This window comes from Mixophyes fleayi, chromosome 1 (assembly GCF_038048845.1).
Source record: "Mixophyes fleayi isolate aMixFle1 chromosome 1, aMixFle1.hap1, whole genome shotgun sequence".
NCBI lineage: Eukaryota > Metazoa > Chordata > Amphibia > Anura > Limnodynastidae > Mixophyes > Mixophyes fleayi.
Window position 1 is genome coordinate 336,762,610 of NC_134402.1, and position 26,196 is coordinate 336,788,805.

Consider the following 26,196-nt stretch of genomic DNA (forward strand, 5'->3'; position numbering starts at 1 on the left):
TCTTCTGAGAAATAGGAGCTTCACAGCACATTCTATAAGAGCCAGTGATGTCATGTACTGCCCTTCACCATCTTCACATAAAGCTCTTGTTCTGTATGCTGGGATATGTAATAACACCATACTTGCCTACCTTTGGCAAGTAGTATCCGGAAGAGGGGCTTGTCTAGAGGGCGGGGCACGGTGAATTGCGTCATTTTGCCCCCCCCGCGTCAAATATACCGTTTTGTCACGGAGGGAGGGGCCAAAATGATGTGATTCACCGCGAATCGCGTCATTTTAGCCCCGCAATTGCGGGATGCAAGAGATTTTCAAGCTCTCCCGGGAGTCCGTGAGACCGTCCCGACATTCCGGGAGAGTTAGCAAGTATGAATAACACGATATTCACTACTCTATATCTTATCATAACCTCATCCACACTTACTATTTAACTTGCTATTTTACATGACCTACTTTTCTGCATCGCGCTCTGAGCGCTACAATATGCTCACAACCAGTTTACCCCTGGCCCAAACATGCATTAGCACTTTATTTTTGTGGTGCTTAGTATGCTACTTACATCATTTTTGCTCAATGGCATTTATCTGTGTGCCCGCCATTTCCATTTTAAGTTTACATCTTAGCTTGAGGGCCGCCCTAGGGTTACACCTCAGCTTGAGGACCACACAAAGGGGTCTATTTATTAAACAGCAGAACCCCTACCTCTGCCCTCTTTATGAAGAGGGCTGCCCTAAAATTCACAAATTTATTTTTAACTATATGGAACTATTAGCCCAAGTTTTAATGGTAATTTGCAGAGACAGGTGAGCTTCCATCGCCACAATAAGCGTCGATGGAAACTCAGCCTTATTGCTGCGTTTTAATAAGCAGACCCTTAATGTTGTCTCAAAAATCTAACTGAAAAAAAATACAAGTTGGCATCTCTGTATTTCACCAACAGGAAACAAAGGTTGCTCTGTATCTTACCTGTAGTTTCTTGAAACGCAAATATCATTATACATGTATACATAACATTTCCCAATAAGTTACAATGTGCCTTTCACAACACTTGTACTAACCAAACAAAAGTATATTCGTCATTCAATGGCAATGATGTATACAAAAAAAAAAGAAAAAAACATTACTTATTGTATTGCTTAAGAGATTGCAACAGCTTTAATCACTCATACAGCAGAACATTTATTTGAACATAAACCTCCTGTCCTATTCTTATCTTAAGAAGCAATTATTTGCTTCATATTGCTGTTTATATTCTGAATACGAGATAATAATCCAGAAATAAAAAAAAAACCTCTGTTTTCCCAGCCAATGTGTTGTGTTCATTTGGCAAGGAGCACATGATATATGGTATAAGTGCTACAGAATTTGCTGGCGCTATATAATAAAATGATGTTGAGTATGATATAATATATTAGGGCTAGTTACTGCTTTTTAATTGCAAATTGCACAGAGCAGGAAAAAATAAAGGTAAAAATTATATACGTTAAGGAAATGAAATAGAAGCAATTCAAAAAAATCTTAGGTCTATCTGGAAAGGGTCTACAGCTTATCCAGGGTTTAATTTGTACCATAAAAAAGAAGTAGAACTCCCATATATACATAAATCTCAACTTCCCGAGAGTCAAGACAAAGTTGCCAAATGTTGGAGCAGCTGAACAGTCTCACAAATTGGGACTGTCCAACCGAAATCAGTGTAGTTTGCTTGTCATGAATACTATGCTAGATTAAATAAAATGCACACTGTACCACAAGGTATGCCCAGCCCATGAAGAAGGCATGGCCGGTCTCAAATGAGATATGGCTAGCACTTAGCAAGAGCTAATCTGCTCTCAGCTCTCTTCATTTTACCTTTTAATGCCGTGTACACCACTGTCTAATATGTGCATCTCACCCTTTGTGTTGTCCTGCCCTGCAGAGGATGGAGACTATTCCTCCCAACTGTCCTTGCAGTGAGGACAAAGTCCTGGCTCTGTGACGGGAGAGTAACAAAATCACCCCAGCACTTTAACATTTGAAAATGCCCACATTACCCTTCATTTCAGTAATAAATTAAAACAATGCATTTACTCAAATACAAAGAAACCACAAGCCCTTAGAAAAGCCTCCTCATACCTGCAGGAATATTAATTCTATTGATTTTCAACAGTTTTCCACCTCTCTCCAACACTTTCTTTCCCCAATTTCTACATTCTTCTCCCTGATAGGGCAGTTCCTCATTTTCACCAAACCCTAGCATCTGCTGAGTCACTCTGTCAGGCTCTACATTGGTTGCCTGTTTTTCAACGAATCCGATATAAAATTCTTCTACTAACACACAAGGCCATCAACAAAATTGCACCAACATACATCTCCTCACTTGTCTTAAAATATCTTCCAACTCGACATCTCTGTTCTGCATCCTCCCATTCCCGGTTACAAGACTTTTTTTGGCCTGCACCCACTCTATGGAATTCATTCCCTTGCACCACAAGACTTTCCTTTAGTCTTCAAACCTTCAAGCGTTTTCTGAAAACCCACCTCTTCAGACAAGGTTATGATATTCCTTTACCACCCTCTTAATCTCCTTAGGTTACCCTATTACCACCCTCTACACAGCTAACACAAGACAACAACCCTCTGACCAACATAGTTGTGAGACTCAGCATACAGCCCACTAAATACTTTGTAACCTTTGCATTCTAGCTGGACAAATATTCAATATGATGTAGCACTTATCGTTGTGTATCAAACCATTGTCCCATAGATTGTAAGCTTGAGAGCAGGGCCTTCTTACCTCTACGTATGTATGTATTACCCAGTATTGTTTTATTATGTGTCTGTGTGTGTATGTTAGGGAATTTAGACTGTAAGCTCCAGTGGGGCAGGGACTGACGTAAATGTTTTCTCTGTACAGCGCTGTGGAATCAGTGGCGCTATATAAATAAATGATGATGATGATAAGATCTCACACGCCTGATGGGGCGTAAAGCAGAGAAAAGGACTGATAGGCCATAAATGGGAAATACACTGGGGACAGCAGATGAAGGCTTGGCTGGTCTGTTGCCCATCACTGCTGTATTGGGAGCAGGTCTGACCATAAGAACTATGGGCACCCTGACAAGTTTTGCTCCTAGGCCAACTCTCTTTGAGAGATTAGTTTGAAAAATGTTGTCACTAAACTTCTGTTTAATAAAATACTTCATAAAATTAAGTATTATTTTTAGTTCATTTTATTATGTTTTGGAGTGAAGTGTAGCACCCTTTATCAAAAGTTTCTTTATACTGTAAGTTTTTGCAATAATAGCCATGGGGCCCCTGAGACCACTCATGAGCGCACCCACACGACACTTCTGTCCCCCTTCCTTGTGAATGGCACTATAAAAATTACTGATACTCCCACCCTGTGTGTGCCACTGTTCCAGATATGTGCCCCCTATCTATTTCCCCACAAAGATATAAAGGACATGTCACAACATCCATCGTAATAGCATGGAAACAACCATCACCACATTCTTTTTTGCCCTTTACCAGTCGCAAAGACTGCAGAAAATGGTATTTTCTATTTTGGTGTTTGGTACTTGTTATGTGGCATAATTAGCATCTTTTTTTAAAAAAAAAATGGATGATTTATGAAAGGGTGAAGATGCCTATTCTCACATTTTCACTGGCTACATCAAAAGGTAAACAGTGGCGATAGCAGTAGTTACTGCCAGTGACAGTAACCAGCTTTCACCTGTGAGGCTTCCCATGCTTTTGCCTTCATACCTTGAAAACAAATAGAATGGGGGCTGCAGGCAATAAGTGTCAGAGTGCTATTCTGCATTATGTACAATTTAAGACATGGACTTATCCCATAGTGAACATCTCTCAGAAAGTTCAGTCTTTAAAATTCACATTCATGGTTCAGTGCATTGCCCTCACAAATACCTTTGGGTGAATAAAGTGCTGCACTTGTTTAATGATAAACTCTCCAATACAAATAAAGGTCTATTTATGAGTGAAAAGGCTCTTTCACTGGTTTGTCTAACTTAAGAAGGCAGTAACACCAGAGAAATCAGAAATTTGCCAGCCTCAAGCAACCATCAGCTCTTCAGTGAACTGAATCTATTCATCAAGCGATAAAAAGCTTTGCTAAAAACTTAACGCCAACTTGACCTACCTTTTCTGATGGCGTGTGCTCTCTCTGGAGAGAATCCTCTTCGCAGGCTGCATCCTCCTCTCCTCGTTAGGCCAGAAATGACCTTACTGCGTGCGCGTGCGTGATGAAACATATGCAGTAAGTCACCTCTGTCACTTCAGTGGAGCCAGTCCCTTTTGCAAACAAAACAATAGTGTTTTTGCAGAGAGGTGTTATCAGCGAGGATTGCACGGCAGGTAAGTGTTCTTGAATAGCAGTGGTACATCTTTCTCTATCGCTGCAATCAGCAGTGGTACTGAATGATCCTTAAGTACTGCTGCCCACCAATCGTAAATAGACCCTAAAGTTTTTTAAAAAAGATTAACATTCTTTGCAAGTCAATCTGGAGAGTTAACATGTATAATTTATCCATCTAATGTTGCAAGGAGTGGCCTATGAATATGTATCAAAGGCTGTGTATTACTAAGTTGAATAATATTCCCAACTAAATATGTCCATCTCTTTTACTCCTCTGTGGCAGAGGGTCATTTTAGGACAAAGGTGTTTCTCCTTCGCCAACTAGACAAGCAGACTGACATTTAGGCAGATTTACTTTACAGAAATGTACAGTTCTGATTGGTTGATTCATACATGGGTGCAGGGCCAGTGATGCCACAGTAATTCAGTTTCAACTTTCTGACCTGTTTGATATAGTGTCCTAATGATAAGGGAAGAGTTGCAGCTGTCTGTAATAGCAAACCTTCCAGCTGTCCCCATTTCAGGGCTCTGTCCCGCTGTTCCAATCAGGATAGCTTTGTCCTGCTCGGGCCTGAAGGTTGGCAGGTATGTCCCATTCACTGCTGTGCAACACACACATTCCTGATTCCCTAACTTGGAGAGTGGAGGTAATACTTTACTATTACAAGAGCTGCAGTTAAATGTCAGGTTAACGCTAAACAATGTGTTTTACCTCTATGGTTTGTATCTGAACATTTCAAATTAGGGGTTTGGTGGTCCCTTAAGTATTTTAAGAAAGATGGGGGCCAATGTTTCTCATGCACCCAATCACTAAGACATAATACTCAATCCAATATGTTTTCCAGTGCTGAAGCAAAGCATTGGGTTTGTCTATCTACCACCTTAGGCTGGGTACACACTACAGAAAGTTTTTCCCGATGCGATATTAATAATGATTTTACCAATAACTGCAAAAAACAAAATTCCCCATCAGCATGTTGATTCATGTGTACACACTATACATGTTTTACATGATTTACCTTCAGATCTTTGCTCTTCATCTGTCATAACCATCGGCTGAAAAGATCATGACTCTGTAAACTCTATGAAGATCCTATCATGAGTGCATACACACTGCAGGATTGAAAATACATCTTTCCATTGTTGAACGAGATTCTTAGTTCACTTTAAAAATCAAATTAAACGATACAATGTGCTTTGGAACCATAATTGTTCATCACCGGAGCGTACATAATTCATGCGATATCGGGCCGTACGGGCGTTTATCGAGTGATTGGTCCTATAATCGTCTGAAAACCCTGTAGTGTGTACCTAACCTTATGTTTGAGGGAGCTTCTGAGTTACTGCTGACGTGTTAAGCACATGTTGAAAGTCCACACAAGTGGAAATGCTTCTGTCTGCGATTACAGCAATGCAAATGTACATGGTTAATGATTTGAAGTGATTGTGTGCTTAATACCCACTTATTAAGATTAATAATTTATCTGGTTGAGGATTAGATTGGCACATATATCCAGTGCTTTTTTCCCCTCTCATTTCGGGAATTTCTAATAGGTTAATTTAGTAACAAAGTGAAAGGAACAGAGAAGACTGCATTGGGAAGTCATTTGTACAATGGGAAGTTGCCTATACCTAAGGATTATCGCAGTTTCTTTTTGCTGGATACATTTTAATACATGTTTTGTAGAATTTAGAATCCCAAATTTATCCAAATTATCAGACCTAGCAGATGTATTCATGTGAAGTCATACCATAGCCGAGTGCAATGTTATAAATTGATTATAATCATTTGTATCGCTATCCTTAGTATATAGAGCGGGCCTGATTCATCTTCGGATGTAAATCACGTTGTGTGCCGTGTGTTGCGTGAAATTGCTCTGCGCATGCTCAGAAACAGACTTTACGCCAATGAGCGCAGTTCTATACAATTCATGTCTAAATGCAAATTAAACTTTCAACTTGAAGGGCGGAACGTGGGAGGGAACTGGCGGATGCACATAGACAACATACAGTAAGGGCATGCCGAGGTCAAGTGCACGCACATTCGTCCAAATCAAGCTCTGGGCATCTCTGAGGTAAATGTTTTTTAGCCATATCACTTGCACCGGCTACATGGCAGGTGCAGGTGTGACTGATAGTGATGACTGACACATATGTATGCCAGAACACGTGTTTACCAGTAAGAGAAACAGCAAAAATGTATCATATATACAGTGCGCATTAGGAACATCTAATGAAGTAGCACACTACATATCCTTGCATGGCGGGCAAGAGGTCCAATCAAAGAAAAGGAGGGGGCGGGCCCTCCAATCAGAGTGAAGGAGGGGCGTAGATATGCAAGATGCCCCTCCCCCTTTAAAGAAAGTCTAGGTCCAGAAAACATCCTGATTTATGTAATTCATGTAAAAACAACAAAAACATTCTTTTATTTAAAATGTATTTTTATTAATGATTATATTGTTAAGAATTGTTCATTTATTTAGCAGTTTTTTGGGGGTTTTTTTGGCAAGCATTCTGATGCACTTTTCAATGCACATATGCATGTGTGTATCCTTCAGTGTGTTCTGTCTTTCTGCATACGGCAAGTATAGCCAGTGCGTACTTAAACCATATTGAAATGGAAACATTTCTTGAGATTTGTTTGTATATGGGCAGATGTGTGCAATTAACGTTCGATTTTAAAATACAAATTGCGTTCGCATTGTGTTCCCAATGAGTCAAGGTGATGTCTCCATGACAACACCCTGCATCAGTGGCGGATTGGGAATTTAAAGTGTCCCTGGAAAAAATTCTGATAGATTCCTCATGTACTGGGGGATCTCTCTCTGTGTTTGTTCCTTTCAGGATAACCCCACCCTTTCAAGCACCTGCTATAGCCTATAAATTGATTGAGCAACTTCCATTTCTTTATTAGATTCCTCATGTAGGCAGGACCAAAGCAACTGTAGACAGGGCCTACACCAAGGTAGGTGGGATTAAAATAATCGTTATAAATTCACATTGCCTCTGCTCAGCAGTATCCCTAACTTTAGATAGTCCCAGTCATGGTTGTAGGCATGCCTTTACCCCCAAGAATAGGTTTCACCCCTGCCGTCTTCTTGTTGGAAGTGGGGCTTTCAAAATATATAAAATACATACTTTTAAACATATTTTTTTATTTATGGTGGTTTATTAGCACTTGCATTTCGTGACAGAGCGCAACGGAATGACAACCATGCAGCATGAGCATCCAACTGATGGTCATACAATGTAGAAAGCATTGTAGTGATCGCCATACAGTACAGATAGCATCCAAGTGACAGCTATACAAAACAGCATCCTCGTTACTACCATAAAATAAAGAGAGAGTAATAACAGCCAAACAATACAGAGAGCGTCATAACATACAAACGCATCACTATAGCATGCGTCATAACATACAAACGCTACAATCCCTAGGTCTTGAAGGCACTGTCCTATCCTGGTTCTCATCCTACCTATCTAATCGCTCTTTCAGTGTTAGTTTCTCTGGATCCACCTCTACTCCACTTCCTTTATCGGTTGGAGTACCACAAGGCTCAGTCCTAGGTCCTCTGCTATTCTCTATCTACACCACTTCTCTTGGAAAACTAATAAGCTCCTTTGGATTCCAGTATCATCTCTATGCGGATGATACACAAATCTATCCTCTCCTGATCTTTCACCATCTGTGCTGTCTCGCGTTACTGACTGTCTTTCTGTCATTTCATCTTGAATGTCTTCTCGCCAACTCAAACTCAATCTTTCAAAAACTGAATTAATAATAACCCCACCCAAAAACAGAAGTTTCCTGCTTGACATTTCTATTGCTATTGATAACATGACCATAAATCCCACCCCGCAAGCTCACTGCCTAGGTGTAATCCTTGACTTACAACTATCATTTATTCCCCACATCGACTCTATATCTAAATCATGTTACATACATCTAAAGAACATTTCCAGAATACGTACATATCTCACACAAGACACTGCAAAAAACCTTAATTCATGCACTCATCATCTCCCACATCGACTCCTTACTGGTCTTCCCAAAGTCAGACTTGAACCCCTACAATCTATTTTGCACGCAGTGGCTAGATTGATTTTCCTTGCAAACCGTTCTTCCTCTGCTGAGCCACTCTGTCAGTCTCTACATTGGCTGCCAGTATTTCAACTAATCCAATATAAAGTTCTTCTACTAACATACAAGGCCGTCAACAAATTTGCAACGACATACATCTCCTCACTTCTCTCAAAATATCTCCCAACTCAACAAATATTCAATATGATGTAGTACTTATCCTTGTGTATCAAACAATAGATTGTAAGCTTGCGAGCAGGGCCTTCTTACATCTACGTATGTATGTATTACCCAGTATTGTTTTATTAAGGTTTGTTCCCAATTGTAAAACACTACAGAATTTGCTGGCGCTATATAAATAAATGTTGATGATGATGATAGTGACTGTCATACCATACAGAGAGTATCCCAGTGACCACTGTACACTACAGAGAGCATCAGAGAGCATCCTATTCACTGCCATACATTACAGACAGAATCCTTGTGTCTGTCATATATGATACTGAGAGCATCCTAGTGACCTGTGGAATCAGTGGCGCTATATAAATAAATGGTGATGATGATGATGATGAATATAGAGAGCATCGCAGTGATCACCGTACAATGCAGAGAGCATTCTAGTGACCGCCATACAATACAGAGAACATCTTTGTACCTGCCATACAATACAGAGAACATCCTAATGACCACCACAGAATACAGATTGCATCATAATGTGCATCAAACAATACAGAGAATATCCTAGTAACCGTTATACAATACAGAGCATCCTAGTGACTGCCATACCATACTGAGAGTATCCACGTGAAAGCCATACAGAGAGCATTCTAGCGAAAGATATTCAATAGAGAGCATACCAGTGACCACCATAAAATACAGAGATAATCCTAGTGACCACCATGCAAAACAGAGAGCATCCTAGTGACCTCCAGATAATAAAGAGAGCATTCCAGTGACCGCCATACAATACAAAGAGCATCATGATGACTGCCACACAATGCAAAGAGCATCTTAGATTTCACCATTCAATACACAGAGCGAAAGCATTCTAGTCACAGCCATATAATACAGAGAGCATCCTATTATCCAGAGAGCATCCTGGTGACCACCATACAATATAGAGAGCATTCTAGTGACTCCCATACATTACAGAGAGCACCCTAGTGTCCGCCATATAATACAGAGAACAACCAGTGACTACCATACAATACCGAGAACTTCCTGTTATCTGCCATAGAAATACAGAGAGCATGCTAATGATCATTACACAACACAAAGAGCATCCTAGAGACCACTATACAATACAGCCACCAGTAAATTATATTAATCAATAAAAGTACGAGTTCATATATAGCAGAATTCATGAGATCAAAGAGCAGATTACAGCAGTCCAGTATCGCAGGAAAGCTTGTGAGCATGTCAGAGTGGCAAAATTGGCTGGCGGACAAATTAAAGTACTTTAGGCATCCAACAGGTTTAAAGATGGCAGCATCACAAACTGAAAGGAGAAGGAGCACACAGCAGCAGAACATTTCCTTGTATATGCATATTGACTTTGTACAGATAGGGCTGAGTTTATTGCAGCAACGTCTTAGTTGCAAGATTGTTATTGATCCAGGAGGTAAGATTTCCGTTTGGATATAGATGGAAAGAAGTTCCACAGATAAAGAGCAGAGATAAATGTTTCAGACATGGGAGAGCAATGGGAGAGGATAATGCTGAAGGAAAAAAGTGGTGAGGAAAGTGTTATTGAGTATGGTGACGTAGGATTGACATTTCGCAGTATACAGATAAATGGAATAATAAAAGCAAGAAGGACTTTGTAGTTAATACTATGATTAACAAGGTGATATAAGAGAAAATTATCACACTAATTTTTATGAGATACATGTATTGTTACATCATTACCAGACATTGTTTATCCTGCTATACATTGATTACAGACTAATCATTTATGATATATGCAACATGTTATATGCAATAAAGTAGGACTTAATAACATACTTTAAGAGTACTGTAAGATAATGAGTTCAGTGACCACATAGTATATCTGTATAACGCTGACGAATTAGTGGTGCTCTGTAAATAGCTAATGCTGATGATGATCTGGGACCAAGTGCACATATAAGATTGCAAAATTCTAATACGTGTGTAGTGATGTAAATGTGTTCTAATTCCTACATAGTTTCTCTTCTTCTCTGTGTACATATCTGGCACAACACAGTCTTATTGTAGACATGTATAAAGAAAACGTAAAAGAAAAAAAAACCTATGTGTAGGACAGTGATATGGGCTATGTAAAATGAAATAAAAATAAGAGTGGAGGCCCATTAGATACACCCAGTGTGATGTATATTCAATTTATTTTGATTAACAGAAGTGGGAAAAGCATTACAGTGTCTCAGAGGTTTGACAAACATTCCCAGAAGTCTTTGTGTGATTAGTTACAGAACACTCCAAAAAGAAATTTCTTGCACACTTGACATCATGCAAAGTTGAGAACATTTGATTTTAATTTCCAGGGTCACCTGAGCACACTCTGCAATGTCTTTGCAGTCATTGATAAACTACAATCACCATAATAATATATGACTCAAACTTGATAAAAAGCTAATTTTAAATGCTCCTTTTTAATAAATATTTGGCATAGATAATGAGTATTTAAATGAATATGCAGAAAATCATGAATTGCACTGTGTATATGAGCAGCTATGTAAAATAGGGACAGTAATTTCTCAGAACAAATCCATAATTTCTCTGGAAATTAGGGATATTTGGTGAAGGCATCATATATTATATCTACAAACAATATAATAACAATGGGCCTGATTCATTAAGGAACACAAAGAGAACGCAATTTGTGTTCTTTTTAATCGGCCAGAAATTGCACACATGTACACCCGTATTCAAGTAAAAGCGGATATCAAAAAACGTTTCCAGTTGAATACGGGTATATGTACACTCTGGCTATATGGCTCTTGTCATATGCAGACAGAGAGAACACACTGCAGAATATGCACAATGCATATGTGCACTATAAAGTCCCATCAGAACACACAGAAAAAAAATACATTAACACCTATTAATAATATAATCATTAATCAAAATACGTTGGGGGAATTTGTTTTTTAATTTTTTTTCACATGACTTATATTTATGAATATGTTATTAATGTCTACTGTATATTAAATGCATTTTTACAGTTGCTCTTAATTGCAAACACATGTTCTAGCATGCGTATGCAACCATCATCACTATCACTTACACCTGTCCTGTAGCTTCTACAAGTGATAAGTCTAAAAAAATCCATGTACAAATTGGATGAACGTCCGTGCACTAGACCTTGGCACACCTTTACTGTATATTGAATACGAGCATACAACCTTCCCCTCCCCGTTCCACCTTTCAAATCCTAGGCAGTAGGAAGTGTCCTGTGCATTCAAAGATAAATTGCCTTCACAATGACCTCACTGGTGTATAGTCAGTTGCTGAGCATGCACAATTTTATACAAAACACAGCACGTAATGGACATACAATCCTTAAGTAATCAGTCCCAATATTTTTATGTTACAAAATGGCAGCATCTATGCAAAAATCTTGCCAAGGCAGCTGAGCAATACTCAGCTGGTACAAAGAGCGCTAAGGGTTAAATTACCACTGCATGAAGTTCGCCAGCAAAACCCTTTTCTATTTTTGCCAGACTCCTCATTGATAAATATGCCCCTTATTGACTTGATCTACTCCTGAAGACATGCAATACTTTGCTAAAGTAACTGTTTGTCTGGGGGGGGGGGTAAAACATATGTATTTGCTCATTATATTGCCATCCTCCCTGATATTATATTTGTTTGACTATTTAAAACTTGAATGTAATCTCTAACTCCCACATATCATCTGCCCAATGTAGAAACATTTGCTGAGTTCTGTGCAGAATTCCATGAGTATCATATTTTTTTTTATAGTGTATTTTATTATTTTTTACCATATGGCCATTTAAGGGTATAAGTTTAGGTGCAGGAGGTCCAGTTGCTTTGGGGCACACAGTGCAGGAGGACCCAACTTCCCTGTCAAAGCCCCATCTCTATATGTGTGTTTTTCACCAAGGAGTGGTACAAGGAAACCCTCACAAAATGTTGTTATGGGGCCTACAAACGTCTAGTTACACCCCTGTGCCCATTGGAAGGTTTGCAAAACTGACTGATTGGCCATTTTGTCCCTAATGTATGATTCTAGTTAGGGTGTAACTAGAAATGAAAGAAACAATAGCAATATTTGGATTTGCCCCTGGGATCATCTTACTTATTTGTCCGAGTTACCTTACACAGATTTATGGTGATTTTAGTGAGGAACAAGGGGAGCGGTTTCATCAAAATATAAAGGTGATGGAGGAAAGGATCAAGGCACATGGGACAGACACATGATGGCTGATTATTGCTGGAGCCTTCAACGTGATTGTCCTAACCCACATAAAAGAAAATCGTGCAAATCTCATTTTACTATGCAATAATTGTAACTAGCAAAATCCATTTACTATGTTTATCTGTTATTATACCAAATAAAATGCCATTATGTATTTCATGTGTTTACTTTTGTATGATTTGAGACAATTTCAATGCGATTTCTAAGTAGGCTCTGCCTGACATTACATTTTTTGCATTTTTATGTTTTTCAGTGGGGCACCAATTATCTAAAAAATTAGAGCCAATCTAGCAAATCTGATGTCATATTCAGAATCAGCACCACAAAATTACCCCAAAGTCACTCTGTTATTATTGGCAATACAATACAATTAGCGTTGACTAGTGAAATATATATATGTTATATTATGTTTTATGTTATATTAGTGAAGTGTAAGAAACATGTAAAACAGACAGTTCAGATAGGCCAATAGTTGGCCTTTCCACACAAGTAAGTATGTATAAGTGACATTGATGCAGATTTGGTTGCCAAAAACACATCTGTTTTGACAAAACAATGTAATTGAATGTCCACATTCTGAGAAATTAAGAGGACTGAATTTGGCACTGGCAAAGAGTACATGTATAGATGGAGATATGATGACTGACGATTAACTGTATGTGATAGAGTTAGAGAACTGCATAGACTGGTTCATTATTTTTTTAATTGAATCAGAGAAAGCAACTGGAATGATGGCAGAGTTAAAAAAAATCATTAATTAAGACGAGACTGGACACAAGACCTCAACTCATGACAGCGGCATCTGTAGGCATTTAAAAATTGATGAGAGGGCACAATGTAAAATGGTGCAAGTCAAGATGGCATTGCCCTTGGGCCATAATATGTTGAAAAGGACATGTACATAGTTTAACAAACCAAGTACTTCAGGGGCTGAAGTGCTTGATTTGTTTGTACCCCCACAAAAGCCAACATTTTGGTTGAAGGGGAGAATAGATAGAGATATTAACAAATGAATCATAGGCATTTGAATAACAGTGGCCAATGGTGACAAATGACTGTTATCATCACCCTCATTATCATCCTCATTAAAGATGTCTACATCAATTACATTTTCATTTTAGAAAAAGATACCACAAGTAGGTAAATGTTAGGCAAAATGTGTGAAACACTGGAAAGGGTTAGCAGCAATACACTGGAGAGCGTTAGCAGTGATACTTTGGTGAACATTTGGACAGTTGTAAAGAGATCATTAGAAAATAGACTGTAAATGACTGTAGTGCTATAAATAGTAATATAGGAGCAAAAACAGCTCAAAATCACATAATCTTGCCTATTTTTCCCAATGTTTAATTCAATCCAGATCCAAAACCAAAACTTTTCATGATTTTGGGGCAAAAAATGTAACAAAACCAAAGCACTAGGACTTTTTAGAACCAAAACCACATCCAAAATCAAAACACGTGTGTCAGCGCACATCTCTATCATATAGACTGCACATTGACTCCATCAACATAAAAGAAAATAACAAAACAGAAACCAAACCCTGATTTGCCAAAAGAAGGCATCTTTACACTATGTTATGACTCTTCTACCTTTACTGGGAATCCACTAACTTCTGGCTTCTTTTTTTTTGTAGATCGGGGCATCACTTTTTGCCAGTAACATTGGAAGTGGGCACTTTGTTGGACTGGCAGGAACAGCAGCCGCTGGTGGGATTGTAATCGGAGGCTTTGAGTGGAATGTAAGTTATTTAATTGTTTCTGTAATACACTTTACATTGCCTTCAATGCTACAGGACAAGCAAATATTCTGTGATACTATGTGTAAATTTCCACCAGTATTTGTTTTGCTGCCAAAATTGAAGTAATCTAACTTAAATATAAATATAGATTTTAAAAAAAGTATGAAAAAGGGTCATGTGATTTGTAAGATTTGTTTTGTGAGCAATGTTCTATGCCGGTCCGAATCCAACTCATCATTTTCAGTTCCACGTCTAGCGTTCTGCTCTATAACATTTCTAGGAACAAATATTTGCAACCCGAGTTTTTTCTGGTAATTAGAGATAGTTGGTAACTGCATCATGTGTTATATCTACAACACTTTTGATGCTACAAACAAATCTTAATTTATGCTACCCTGATTCATTTAATCATATAAAGTCAGATATATTATTGTGAAGCCCATCAAGCCTGTTTTGTTTTTTTATCATCACTAATTGCGTAAATAATTCACTTATCATCAGCATTTATGAAACAAAATTTTGCAGAGGCTCAGCTGAGCTAATCCAACATCAGCTAAACATGTCTTGCCATCTTGCGTATATAAAAGATACAATCTGGTCAGGCGCTCCACGAAGGTGTGCAGCTGAGTATGTATATCGAATATCCACTATTATTCTAGAATACTATGACACCAAAAATATGTTAACACATAGCCTTGCGCTTCCCTTCCTGCACATAGGGCTGATAACAGATAAGGTGACAAATCCTGGCTCAATCTTCTACTTGACCACTATTTTGGATTCCTACAATCCAAACTCACAAAAAACAAACATATATCATTTGATTCAACAATTAGAAGAAAGCTCTCCACCAATTCAAACGAAGGTCCCTATATCTTCACTGTGAAGAATATGTATTCCATCATTCCACAATGCTTCGCATGCATTCCAACCCCTAGGAGTATATGCTTACAAGTGTAAGAAGTTATAATGGCGTTCTCAGTGGCAACTTCTGTTGTATTCTTTTTTCCCATCCACATCCCCCAACTCGCCGAATATACAATAAACCATGGGAAACAAACACACAAGAGGAAAAATATTGTGCATTAAAATTTAATAAAAAAGTAAAAAACTCTTAGAAACACTCAATTAAAATGAACACATGGTTGGACTCGTACCCAGAGTGTGTACAATGTACAGCATGTAAGAGACAAAAGAACAGATCTCACAGTCCTGCTGCAGCTCTGATCTCCCAACGCCCCACAACGTTCCAAAACAGCTGGGCACCAGTGATGTTACCCAACGCGTTTTGACTCGATCCAAAGTATTTTTCAAGACTGTCACTGTATCCCAACTTTCAGATCTTTATACCCGCTCCATATCCTATTCTAACTACCACTTCCGGTTTAGTCGCTTTACTTCCTATCCCCAAAGCGAGGCTTGAATCCGAATAACTTTATCAACATGGACAGAGATTTTCCATGTTTGTATTTTGTGAGTTTGGATTGTAGGATTTTTGATCCAAAATAGCGGTCAATTAGAAGATTAACCCATAGGACAAAACAATGTCCTATGGGTTAACTCAGGGTGATCTGCCATCTGCCATATGTTAATACATACACTTGCGCTCCCCTTCCTGCACATAAGGCTGATAACAGATGAGGTGACGAAAAACAAAAGAATGAAAAAATATCCACTTACCATTTAATAGACAGGTAGTATTTCCTCATGCTGAATGTCCGGCAGCTACAGGAAGAAATTACGCCACTTCTAATGGCCAGGGTGGGGATTATGCTTTTAAAGCGGCGATAGGTGGACCTGCCGCCTGTATAATGTAATCCAGGGTCTGCTATTGTTTATGATTAGCCTCTTCTGGGCTAATTGCAACACACCACAAGTCAGGCCAGAGGAGCTGTACTTGAACCGAACCTAAGCCGAATCTTCGAAGGGAACAGGTTCCAAACTCCTGACTACCATGAATGTGCGCTTCACCCACCTTGCTTATCCTGTACAGTGTTCTCCTGCCACGCCAAAAGCTGAACTAGCCTTAGTACTTTAATCCGTGGATTGCTCACGCTCACCAAGCGACTCCAGAAATACCTCCATGGCTGAACCAGCATCCGTACCATACCAGTGTCCCCACACCAATTGGCCATCATATCTCTGGGGCTGAACCAGCACACCCGTACCTTACTACGGCCCGTGCTCAAGGTTGGCCAAACGTACCCCCGGGGCTGAAACTGCACACACGCACCATACCACGGCCCGTGGTCCAGGTTGGCCAAACGTACCTGAACCAGCACATCCGTACCATACCACAGTCTGCGTTCCATGTTGGCCCATCATACCTCCGGGGCTGAACCACCACATCCGTACTATACCATGAGCCTGTGCACCAAGTGGCTCATCATTCCTCCTTGCCTGTACTGGCACTTGTATTTTAGATAACCGGGCCCTCACATCATTTGACCACCAAGATTTAATAATCACCCCTCTCACTCCAGGGTACTTTTTTCGGCAGGAAAGGATACACCTCCGCCAGAAAGCGAACACCAGGGGGTAAATGTATCAATATGCGGGTTCTTCAACACCCGCCTGTTCAGCCTCTTCCGCGATTAAATTTCAAGCGGCGCTGCATTGTAAAGGGTTAACTGGTTAATGGAGGGAGGGATGCTTTCCCTGGAACCAAGAGCTCACTAACTCCTCCCAGCTCCTTTAATCCATTCCCTTTGCTCCTGCCCTCTATGGCACTTGTCCAGTCATCACCACACCTTCCTGTTTTGTGAACCCTTAGTGATCCAAATAGTTATGCACAGACCTCAGCTTTTACTTTCCTTTGGGCCTGATCCATCCCTCAGTTCTGTCTCTCTCCTCTCACACTGTCCTCAGTAAACAGGTTCAGTCTCTGTTGTGTGTTCATAGACCTCTCTGTTGCTTAGTAGTTTTCAGCATGTTCCTTTTTACTCAGCCTCTCTTTTCTCATTTCTTCTCTTCTTCCACTTTCTTCCCTTTTTATCTGCTTATATATCACTTTGTGCGATTTCCATTCTGTTCCTATCTTTTCACTCTCCGTTTTCTCAGACACAGGGATCTCTCTTAGCGGTCCTGAGTATCACACTCCTCTCTCCTGTCACCCCCGGCAACCACCAACCACTCCTAACTGTCACTTCTCCCTGCAGGAATTTTTTTTTTTGTAATTTCTTTATCAACACTAACAACAACTAACAAATATAACCACATCTAACCAGACAGGTAGATGAATATAGCTATGTGTACACACATATATTTACATAGGGTTATATATAGATACACTCTGGGGTACTCAGGTTTTGGGGTATCACACTGGGAAGGCCACCTGTTGCCCATCACTTGTTTAGAGGGTGGCAGTGGGACCCTGTTACTAGCTCTAAGCCATCCCCTTCTCCATCCATATCAGTGTAGTGCTCTACTTATAGAGATTTAGAGGGTGTACAGGTCAGGGAATGACTAGGTCATCATTGACCATCTCCTACACCTCAGACAGACATGTTACAAAATATCAACAATGAGCACATGGCCACATTCCACTCCAAAAAGAAAGATGCTGGTAGAAATCTGGACTTGTCCTATACTTTAAATTTTGTGCATACTACTTGCAGTTGGGCTGAGAAATGCATTTCGAGGCATATGTTACCAAACCCAACTACAGAGCTTCAAACACATTAAAGTGCCTTATGTACTAAATACAGCACCAATGCCCCATGACTGTTATGACTCATTTAAGCCAAACCAAGCCGTATTTTATGAGAAAAACATAGTTTTATTAAATGGTTCTAAAGTGGTTGGACGTTTTTGACGAATTTGGTTTGGCGGTTGCACTTTTGCACAGTGCTCCTCTTCAGATTTTTCTACCTCTCTGCACACCTGGGGCTGGATTTACTAAACTGCAGGTTTGAAAAAGTGGAAATGTTGCCTATAGCAACTAATCAGATTCTAGCTGTCATTTATTTAGTACATTCTACAAAATGACAGCTAGAATCTGATTGGTTGCTTTAGGCACCATCTCCACTCTCTCAAACCCGCAGTTTAGTAAATATACCCCCTAGTCTCACTCTTAGTTTGAGAGTAGCGAGCAGTCATGCACCTTAATGTGTACAAGGCAGATCACCAAGGCATACAGGTGCTTCTGTCTGCTGCCTCTCTATTCCACCTACTTGACTGCTTTCTGTCAGATACACTGGCACCATCATAGAGCACACTAAGTCAAACCCGCACAGAGAGACATAGATACAACTGTCAGTAGACATATCACATTTGTGTGCCTGAGAGCTGGTGCAAAAACACACTGATGATGATGACAGTTACCAGCACTAGCTACCAGCTTCTGATTGGCTGATTGTGGATTACCTATGAAGCTTTATTTATTGATCGTGCCAATGTTATATGATTTTGTGGGTGTATTTTAAAATGTCTTTTTTGCTACTTTCATTCATATACAAGAAAGAGAATTATTCTCGATGTATTATAGAGGGGTTTTATTCCAATCTAATAGTGAATGCGTTTTCACTATTGTGGCGGGATGTAAGTGTATCTGATGTATGCAAGACGTAAACCTGGTTTAAATGCTACTGTGAATAGCTGCATATATCCTGAAATGCCTCTGACATATGGGCGAAAATATTTTATTTTTACGTGCAATTTTTTAGAGCTTGTTTTCTGGATGCATATGCATCCAGCTCATCGTGAGTTTCGCGTCATTAATCCCTGAGTTTCGTGTCATTAATCCCTGCACCTTCGGGATGCAGGTGGGTGACTAATCTTCCAGGAGTATTCCCTGAAATCCAGGAGCCTCCTGAAAATTCTGAGTCAGCAAGTATGCTTTAAATATTATTGTACACTAATTTTGGATCAGCGATGATACAGGAAAACATTTAGCCATTGCCTATTAGGGCTAAGACCACTTTATCATCCAGGGAAGTTGCATGATCACATTTATGTAAAGTATATATGTTTGTAAACCTTTCATAATCATCTGATAAGCTAACTCTACATACTTCACCAATTAAGGGTAGTGTGAAATTGCTTGTAATGAAGATCAATTCTGTTTTCCAGAAGGGTTTGAGGTAATGAGGCATGTTACAGTACAGAGTGCTTCCTTTTCTACTGATTGTATCCATTTAAGTAAAACAAGTTTATTATTAATAGAGATAAATCTGTGCTTATTACATGATATGCTGTAGGTTATGTGTTAAATAATTATGTGTATTTATTGTTACTCTAGAGATGTTTCTGCTATGTTCTTTTACAAATGTTTTTGTTGGTGTTTATTGGTAAAATCCAATAAAATAGATCTGATTAACAAATCATGCATTTAGAATCTAAATCCAGTTATATGATTTGTTTTCTATAAGCAAAAGCTGAATAGTGTCGACATTATCCAGTGAATATTGCAATCTTGCTTTCATCGAAAAGTAATAGAAGGACTCTTTTACTGACATTTCTCTACCTGTAACCAAAGACTCATAGAGGAACTTGTTTCACAGGAAGTTTTGCATGACTTACTTAGAGATTATCCATATTATTTAATGTACATATACTAACACAACTCAGATAGGAGCTTTCTCTGTAAATCAGCAGAACCAGTGGACTGGGACAGGAAGGGCCCACGGGGGATACAATGGTAGGGGCCCACCAGAGGGGGTGTGACCAGCCACTACAGAGGCATAACCAAACTACTAGAGGGGGTGTGGAAAGCCCACGAAGGACAGCTAGCACCGTAGTGTAGTATATAAAGAATGTTGTGTGTACATAAAGAGTACACAGTTTTGGCCTGCCGCTTAGATTGGGCTGAATGGTCACCAAAAATCGGGATTGTCCCTCTAGAATCAGAACAGTTGGCAGACTGTCCTGAATTCTCCTACCTGTTCCTGTTACTTTCACTACCTGTGGCTGTTGGTTTCTTTAGTTGCGGCTTGTCTGGATCCTGGAATCTTGGGGGCCCTATTTGGAAAAATAGCACATTTAGAAAATGTCAACCAACCCCAGCATTAAATCAATAGCACCCATGATTAATAATTAGGCCTACCTCCAGTCCCAACATTAAAATAATAGTATTCCAATTTAATAAATAGTACTATATCTCTCCAGCCACACCCAGCATTAAACTAATAGTATTCCCATTTAATAAACAAACCTATTTCCCTCCCTCCAAACAGCCCCAGGAATAAATTAATAGTATTTACATTTAATAAATATACCTGTTTTAAGCAACCATTGCTTGCCATTAAATAATTCATATTCACATTTAATAAATAGACCTTATTCTCCCCAAACTCACCCCCACACTTTAAATTAATAGCCCCCAAACGACCCCATCTTAAATTAATAGTCCCCACTATAAAATCAAATTGCCTCACCATCACCCCACAAACAAAAGAGCACCAATCAATTAGCCAACACCTACCACACACACACTACATTGCCACAAGCCCCCTGTACCATCACACACTACATTGCCACAAGCCCCATGTGCCTTCACACACATTACATTGCCACAAGCCCCATGTGCCATCACACACATTACTGTGCCCCTTCATCATCACCATGCTGTACCTCATGATCGCACTGTGACCCCTTATGATCACCAAGCTGTGCCCCTTATGATCACACTGCGCCCTCCATGTTGCTTTTCCCCCATTCATCTGGCCCCCCTTCATCACACTGTGCAATGCTGCTCTCCCCCTCCATCAACACTGTGTGTCATGCTGCTTTCCTCCCCTCTACATCACTCTGTGCCTTGCTGCCCCCCCTTCCTCATCACTCTGTGCCTTGCTGTCCCCCCTTCTTCATCACGCTGTGCCTTGCTGTCCCCCCTTTCTTCATCACTCTGTGCCTTGCTGTCCCCCCCCCTTCTTCATCACTGTGTCCCTTGCTGCCCCCCCCTTCCTCATCACTCTGTGCCTTGCTGTCCCCCCTTCTTCATCACGCTGTGCCTTTCTGTCCCCCCTCTTCATCACTCTGTGCCTTTCTGCCCCCCTTTCTTCATCACTATGTGCCTTTCTGCCCCCCTTCATCACTCTGTGCCTTGCTGTCTGTCCCCCCTTCTTCATCACTCTGTGCCTTTCTGCCCCCCCTTCTTTATCACTCTGCACCTTGCTGTCCCCCCCCCCTCTTCATCACTCTGTGCCTTGCTGTCCCCCCTTCTTCATCACCCTGTGCCTTGCTGTCCCCCCCTTTCTTCATCACGCTGTGTCTCTTTCTGCTTTCCTCCACTCGCCTCCATTCCTTTACTTACCTTCCTATTGGCTTCTTTCATCTCTTTTCTTCTCTTCTTGTCTTCTTTCTTGTGTACTGGCTCTAAATTTGTCCCTTTTGGTATAATGTAGGAAGGTATGCTACAGGCCTAATAATGTCAATGCTTATATATTAAAATATTGCAATCAGAAGATGTGTCAAAAGCCTTTCATTAGTCTGACTACACTATACTACTAAAAGCTGGTATCTGATTGGTTGATCCTATTCCCTCGCAAATTGGTAGATCCCTGTCTTCTGTGCTCATTTCACCTCTAACTCAAATCTGTAATCTCTCACTCTCTACTGGCATCTTTCCATCACTATACAAGCATGCAGTGATTACTCCTATTCTAAAAAAACAAAACTCCGACCCAAACTCTCTCTCAAATTACCGTCCCATCTCTCAGCTCCCTTGCCCCTCCAAGCTTCTAGAGAGACTTGCCTACACTCGCCTCACACGCTTTCTTTCCGCAAACAACCTGTTGGATCCTCTTCAGTCTAGCTTTCGTTTTCAACACTCCACAGAGACTGCGCTGACCAAGGTTGTTAATGATCTGATCACTGCTAAGACTGAACGCCATTACTCTCTCCTAATTCTCCTTGATCTCTCGGCTGCATTTGACACCGTTGACCACTCTCTTCTCATACAAACACTGCAATCCCTAGGTCTTCAAGACACAGTTCTATCCTGGTTCTCATCTTACCTCTCTAATCGCTCTTTCACTGTTAATTTCTCTGGAGCCACCTCTGCTCCGCTTCCCCTATCAGTTGGAGTACCACAAGGCTCGGTGCTAGGTCCTCTGCTGTTCTCTATCTATACCGCTTCTCTTGGAAATCTAATAAGTTCCTTTGGCTTTCAGTATCATCTCTATGCGGATGATACCCAAATCTATCTATCCTCTCCTGATATCTCGACATCTGTGTTGTCCCGTGTAACTGACTGTCTTTCTGCCATTTCATCTTGGATGGCCTCTCGTCAACTCAAACTTAATCTTTCTAAAACAGAGTTAATAATATTCCCACCCGCCAACAAGAGCATACCTGACATTTCTATCTCTGTTGATAACATGACCATAAATCCCACCCCACAAGCTCGCTGCCTAGGTGTAATCCTTGATTCACGCCTATCCTTTGTTCCCCACATTGACTCTATATCTAAATCATGTTACATACATCTAAAGAACATTTCCAGAATCCGCACATATCTCACACAAGACACTGCTAAAACCTTAATTCATGCACTAATCATCTCCCGCATTGACTATTGCAATTCCCTCCTTACTGGTCTTCCCAAAAACAGACTCAAACCCCTAAAATCTATTTTACATGCTTCGGCAAGACTGATTTTCCTTGCAAATAGCTATTCCTCTGTTGAATCACTCTGTATGTCTCTACACTGGCTGCCTGTCTTCTACCGAATCCAATATAAAATACTTTTACTAACCTACAAGGCCATCAACAAAGCTGCACCAACATACATCTCCTCTCTTGTCTCAAAATATCTCCCAACTCGGCAACTCCGTTCTGCAAAAGATCTGCGTCTCTCATCCACCCTCATTACATCCTCCCATTCCCGGTTACAGGACTTTTTTCGGGCTGCACCCACTCTATGGAACTCTCTCCCTCGCACAATAAGACTCTCCTCTGTTCTACAAACTTTCAAGCGTTCTCTGAAAACCTACCTATTCAGACAAGCTTATAATATTCCTCAACCACCATCTTAACCTCACTACCTTTAGCCTGTTACACAATTTCACACAAGACAACTACCCCCGGAATAACATTGTTGTGTGACAGGATCATTTAGCTTATGAGTCACCCTACCTTTGCAGTCTGGCTGGGCCAAGATGCAAAATGTATACTTAACCTCATGTGTCAATCTCCCATTGTCCCATAGATTGTAAGCTTGCGAGCAGGGCCTTCTCACCTCTTTGTCTGTTTTACCCAGTTTGTTTATTAGTTTATTACGTTTGTCCCCAATTGTAAAGCGCTACGGAATATGTTGGCGCTATATAAATAAATGATGATGATGATGATGATGATGATATGCTACATCAATGCTCTTTGCTACAATCAGTCTAAATTTTCATGGGATAGTCCTGATTCCAACAGTCGAAAAGGGCACAGACCACATTAAAGGGGGTTGTACTAATCAAAACAGGCATGGTTTCGATGAGCAGGAGCTGTAAAGCAGAGACAGTTGTGACTCTTTGCTTCAGGTAAGAGAATAGAATGGTTCCCAGTGTTTAATTTGAACCCCAAAGAATGCTGGTTTAAAAATTAGTGTCCACCTCTCTGCCAACCTCATTGGTTAGAATTGTTTGCATATATATATATATATATATATATATATATATATATATATATATATATATATATATATATAGGGCCACATGATATATACAACATCATGCACACAACTACTAAATTAAGATATTACAGTAAATTAGAAGAATCTATATGAGATCAGTGGCCACTGCCTCATATAACTAGCAATTAAGTAATAAGAATAAAACAGCATATTAAATTCAATATAAATAAACTTAATTAATTATCAAAGAAAGTGGTTAATGTCAACATTAGCCATCTTTTTACATTAGCCATTTTCTACATGTCTGTTTTACTTTTCTACATGTTGTATCTTTCTGCACTAGTCTGGTATTGAAGTTTTCTATCCATCTGTTATATGACATCAGTTCATCAGTGCATTTAGGAAGATTAAAACTCATTGTACATTGAACTATAAGAGAGCACCAAGCATTTAAAGTTACACGATACAACACTAGTGTTTTGATGATGGATTGCCTTAACGTGACAGCCATATACAGTACATAGATGAGGACTGAGTGCTGCAGGATGATACTAACAGGACCTTGATGTGTTATTTTTCAGGCGTTGGTCATTGTCATTTTTCTTGGCTGGGTCTTTGTGCCAATCTATGTGAAAGCTGGGGTAAGTGTTATTGTGCTTTTAGATACTCCTCCAAAATAGGATAAACATTTTGTCTTTTTAAGGGATTTTTTTTAACATTTTACAGTTTATTGATATTATAAAGAATACTAGTCATTTATTTCAGAAATGCATACCGTTACTTGCCACTCTTCTGTAATGTCAAAGTAATTGTACCATACAGATAAGTCAGCAGTGTTCTGGTAGTTTAATATGTTGCGTTAATGTCACCACATTACAAAACTTGATGTCTGCATTCACATGAGTAACAGTTGTAACAGCCGTAAGCTAAAAAAAAATTGTGATGTAGATTGTGCTTTTATCATGGAACTCCTCGGCCACCACAAATATTGTTATATTTTACAGATGGGCCCATTGGTGCATTATCCCATACACTGTACAGTATGCAGTGTGTGTGTGTGTGTGTGTGTGTGTGTGTGTGTGTGTGTGTGTGTGTGTGTGTGTATAGCTAACTAACGTAGAAATGATTGGAAATGTCTTTGTTTTTGAAAGAGTTGATCCTTTTTATCTTATCAAGGTACCATTAAATTGATTTAAAAATATAGTTAGGATGTTGATATGGTTTCAAATGACTGTTTGAAATGACCAATTTATCATTTATTTCACATATGACTGCAAAGCCCCATTTTCAGTAGCCATTACTCCCGTGTCCTAACGGCAGAGCCGTAAATTCAAATTTTAGCGCCTGGAGCAAGACAGAAAAATGCAAACTCTCTATGGCCAAAATAAACCGGCTTTCTCAATAAAAACATCCGTCTATTGTTGTTTTGAGAAATGAAGGCTCTTCCAGATGTGTCAGATTGCCAAGAAACCAAAGGTTTCACGCAAAGGTGTCTACTATTGTCTGGAGAGAAATGGGCACACTGAATCTAACCAGAGTACAAAAAGAAGCAGAAGGGCCAAAATTGCACAAAATGATAAGTACATCAGAGTCTTTACAGACCCTGGGTTGGTGGCTTCCATAAATAGTACACACCAAATACTAGTGTCATCTGCAACAGTAAAAAAGACAATTCCAGGATGCTCGCCTTATAGACAGAGTTGCAGAGAAAAATACATTGAACCTTGCTAATAGGAAAAGAAAGTTAAAACGGGCAAACAAACACAGACATTGAACAGTAAATGGCTGGAAAAGAGTAAGCATTGTGCAGGAAATGTAATGGTTTGGGGCTGTTTTGGTTCTGGTGAGGTGTTAGATTTATACGGTGTAGTAGGAATAATGAACCAGAAAGGTTACCACTAGTTTACAACATCATGCCATCCCTTGTGGTCAGAGCTTGATTGGTGCAAATGCCAGCATGCAGCAAGACAAGGATCCTAAGCATACTTCACAGCTATGAAACAACTATTTGATGAAGAAGCAGGGAACCACAACCGTCAGA

The 26,196-nt window shown here is 39.8% G+C and overlaps 1 protein-coding gene across 1 annotated transcript in view; it reads left to right on the forward strand.

The window, feature by feature from the left end:
* The window catches only part of LOC142108659 (sodium/glucose cotransporter 1-like), a 61,324-nt gene that overhangs the window by 12,683 nt on the left and 22,445 nt on the right, over positions 1-26,196 (forward strand). The window contains exons 3-4 of the mRNA XM_075192477.1: positions 14,489-14,593; positions 24,737-24,796. Coding sequence (XP_075048578.1) covers positions 14,489-14,593; positions 24,737-24,796 — 165 coding nt within the window. The remainder of the gene's footprint in view (positions 1-14,488; positions 14,594-24,736; positions 24,797-26,196) is intronic.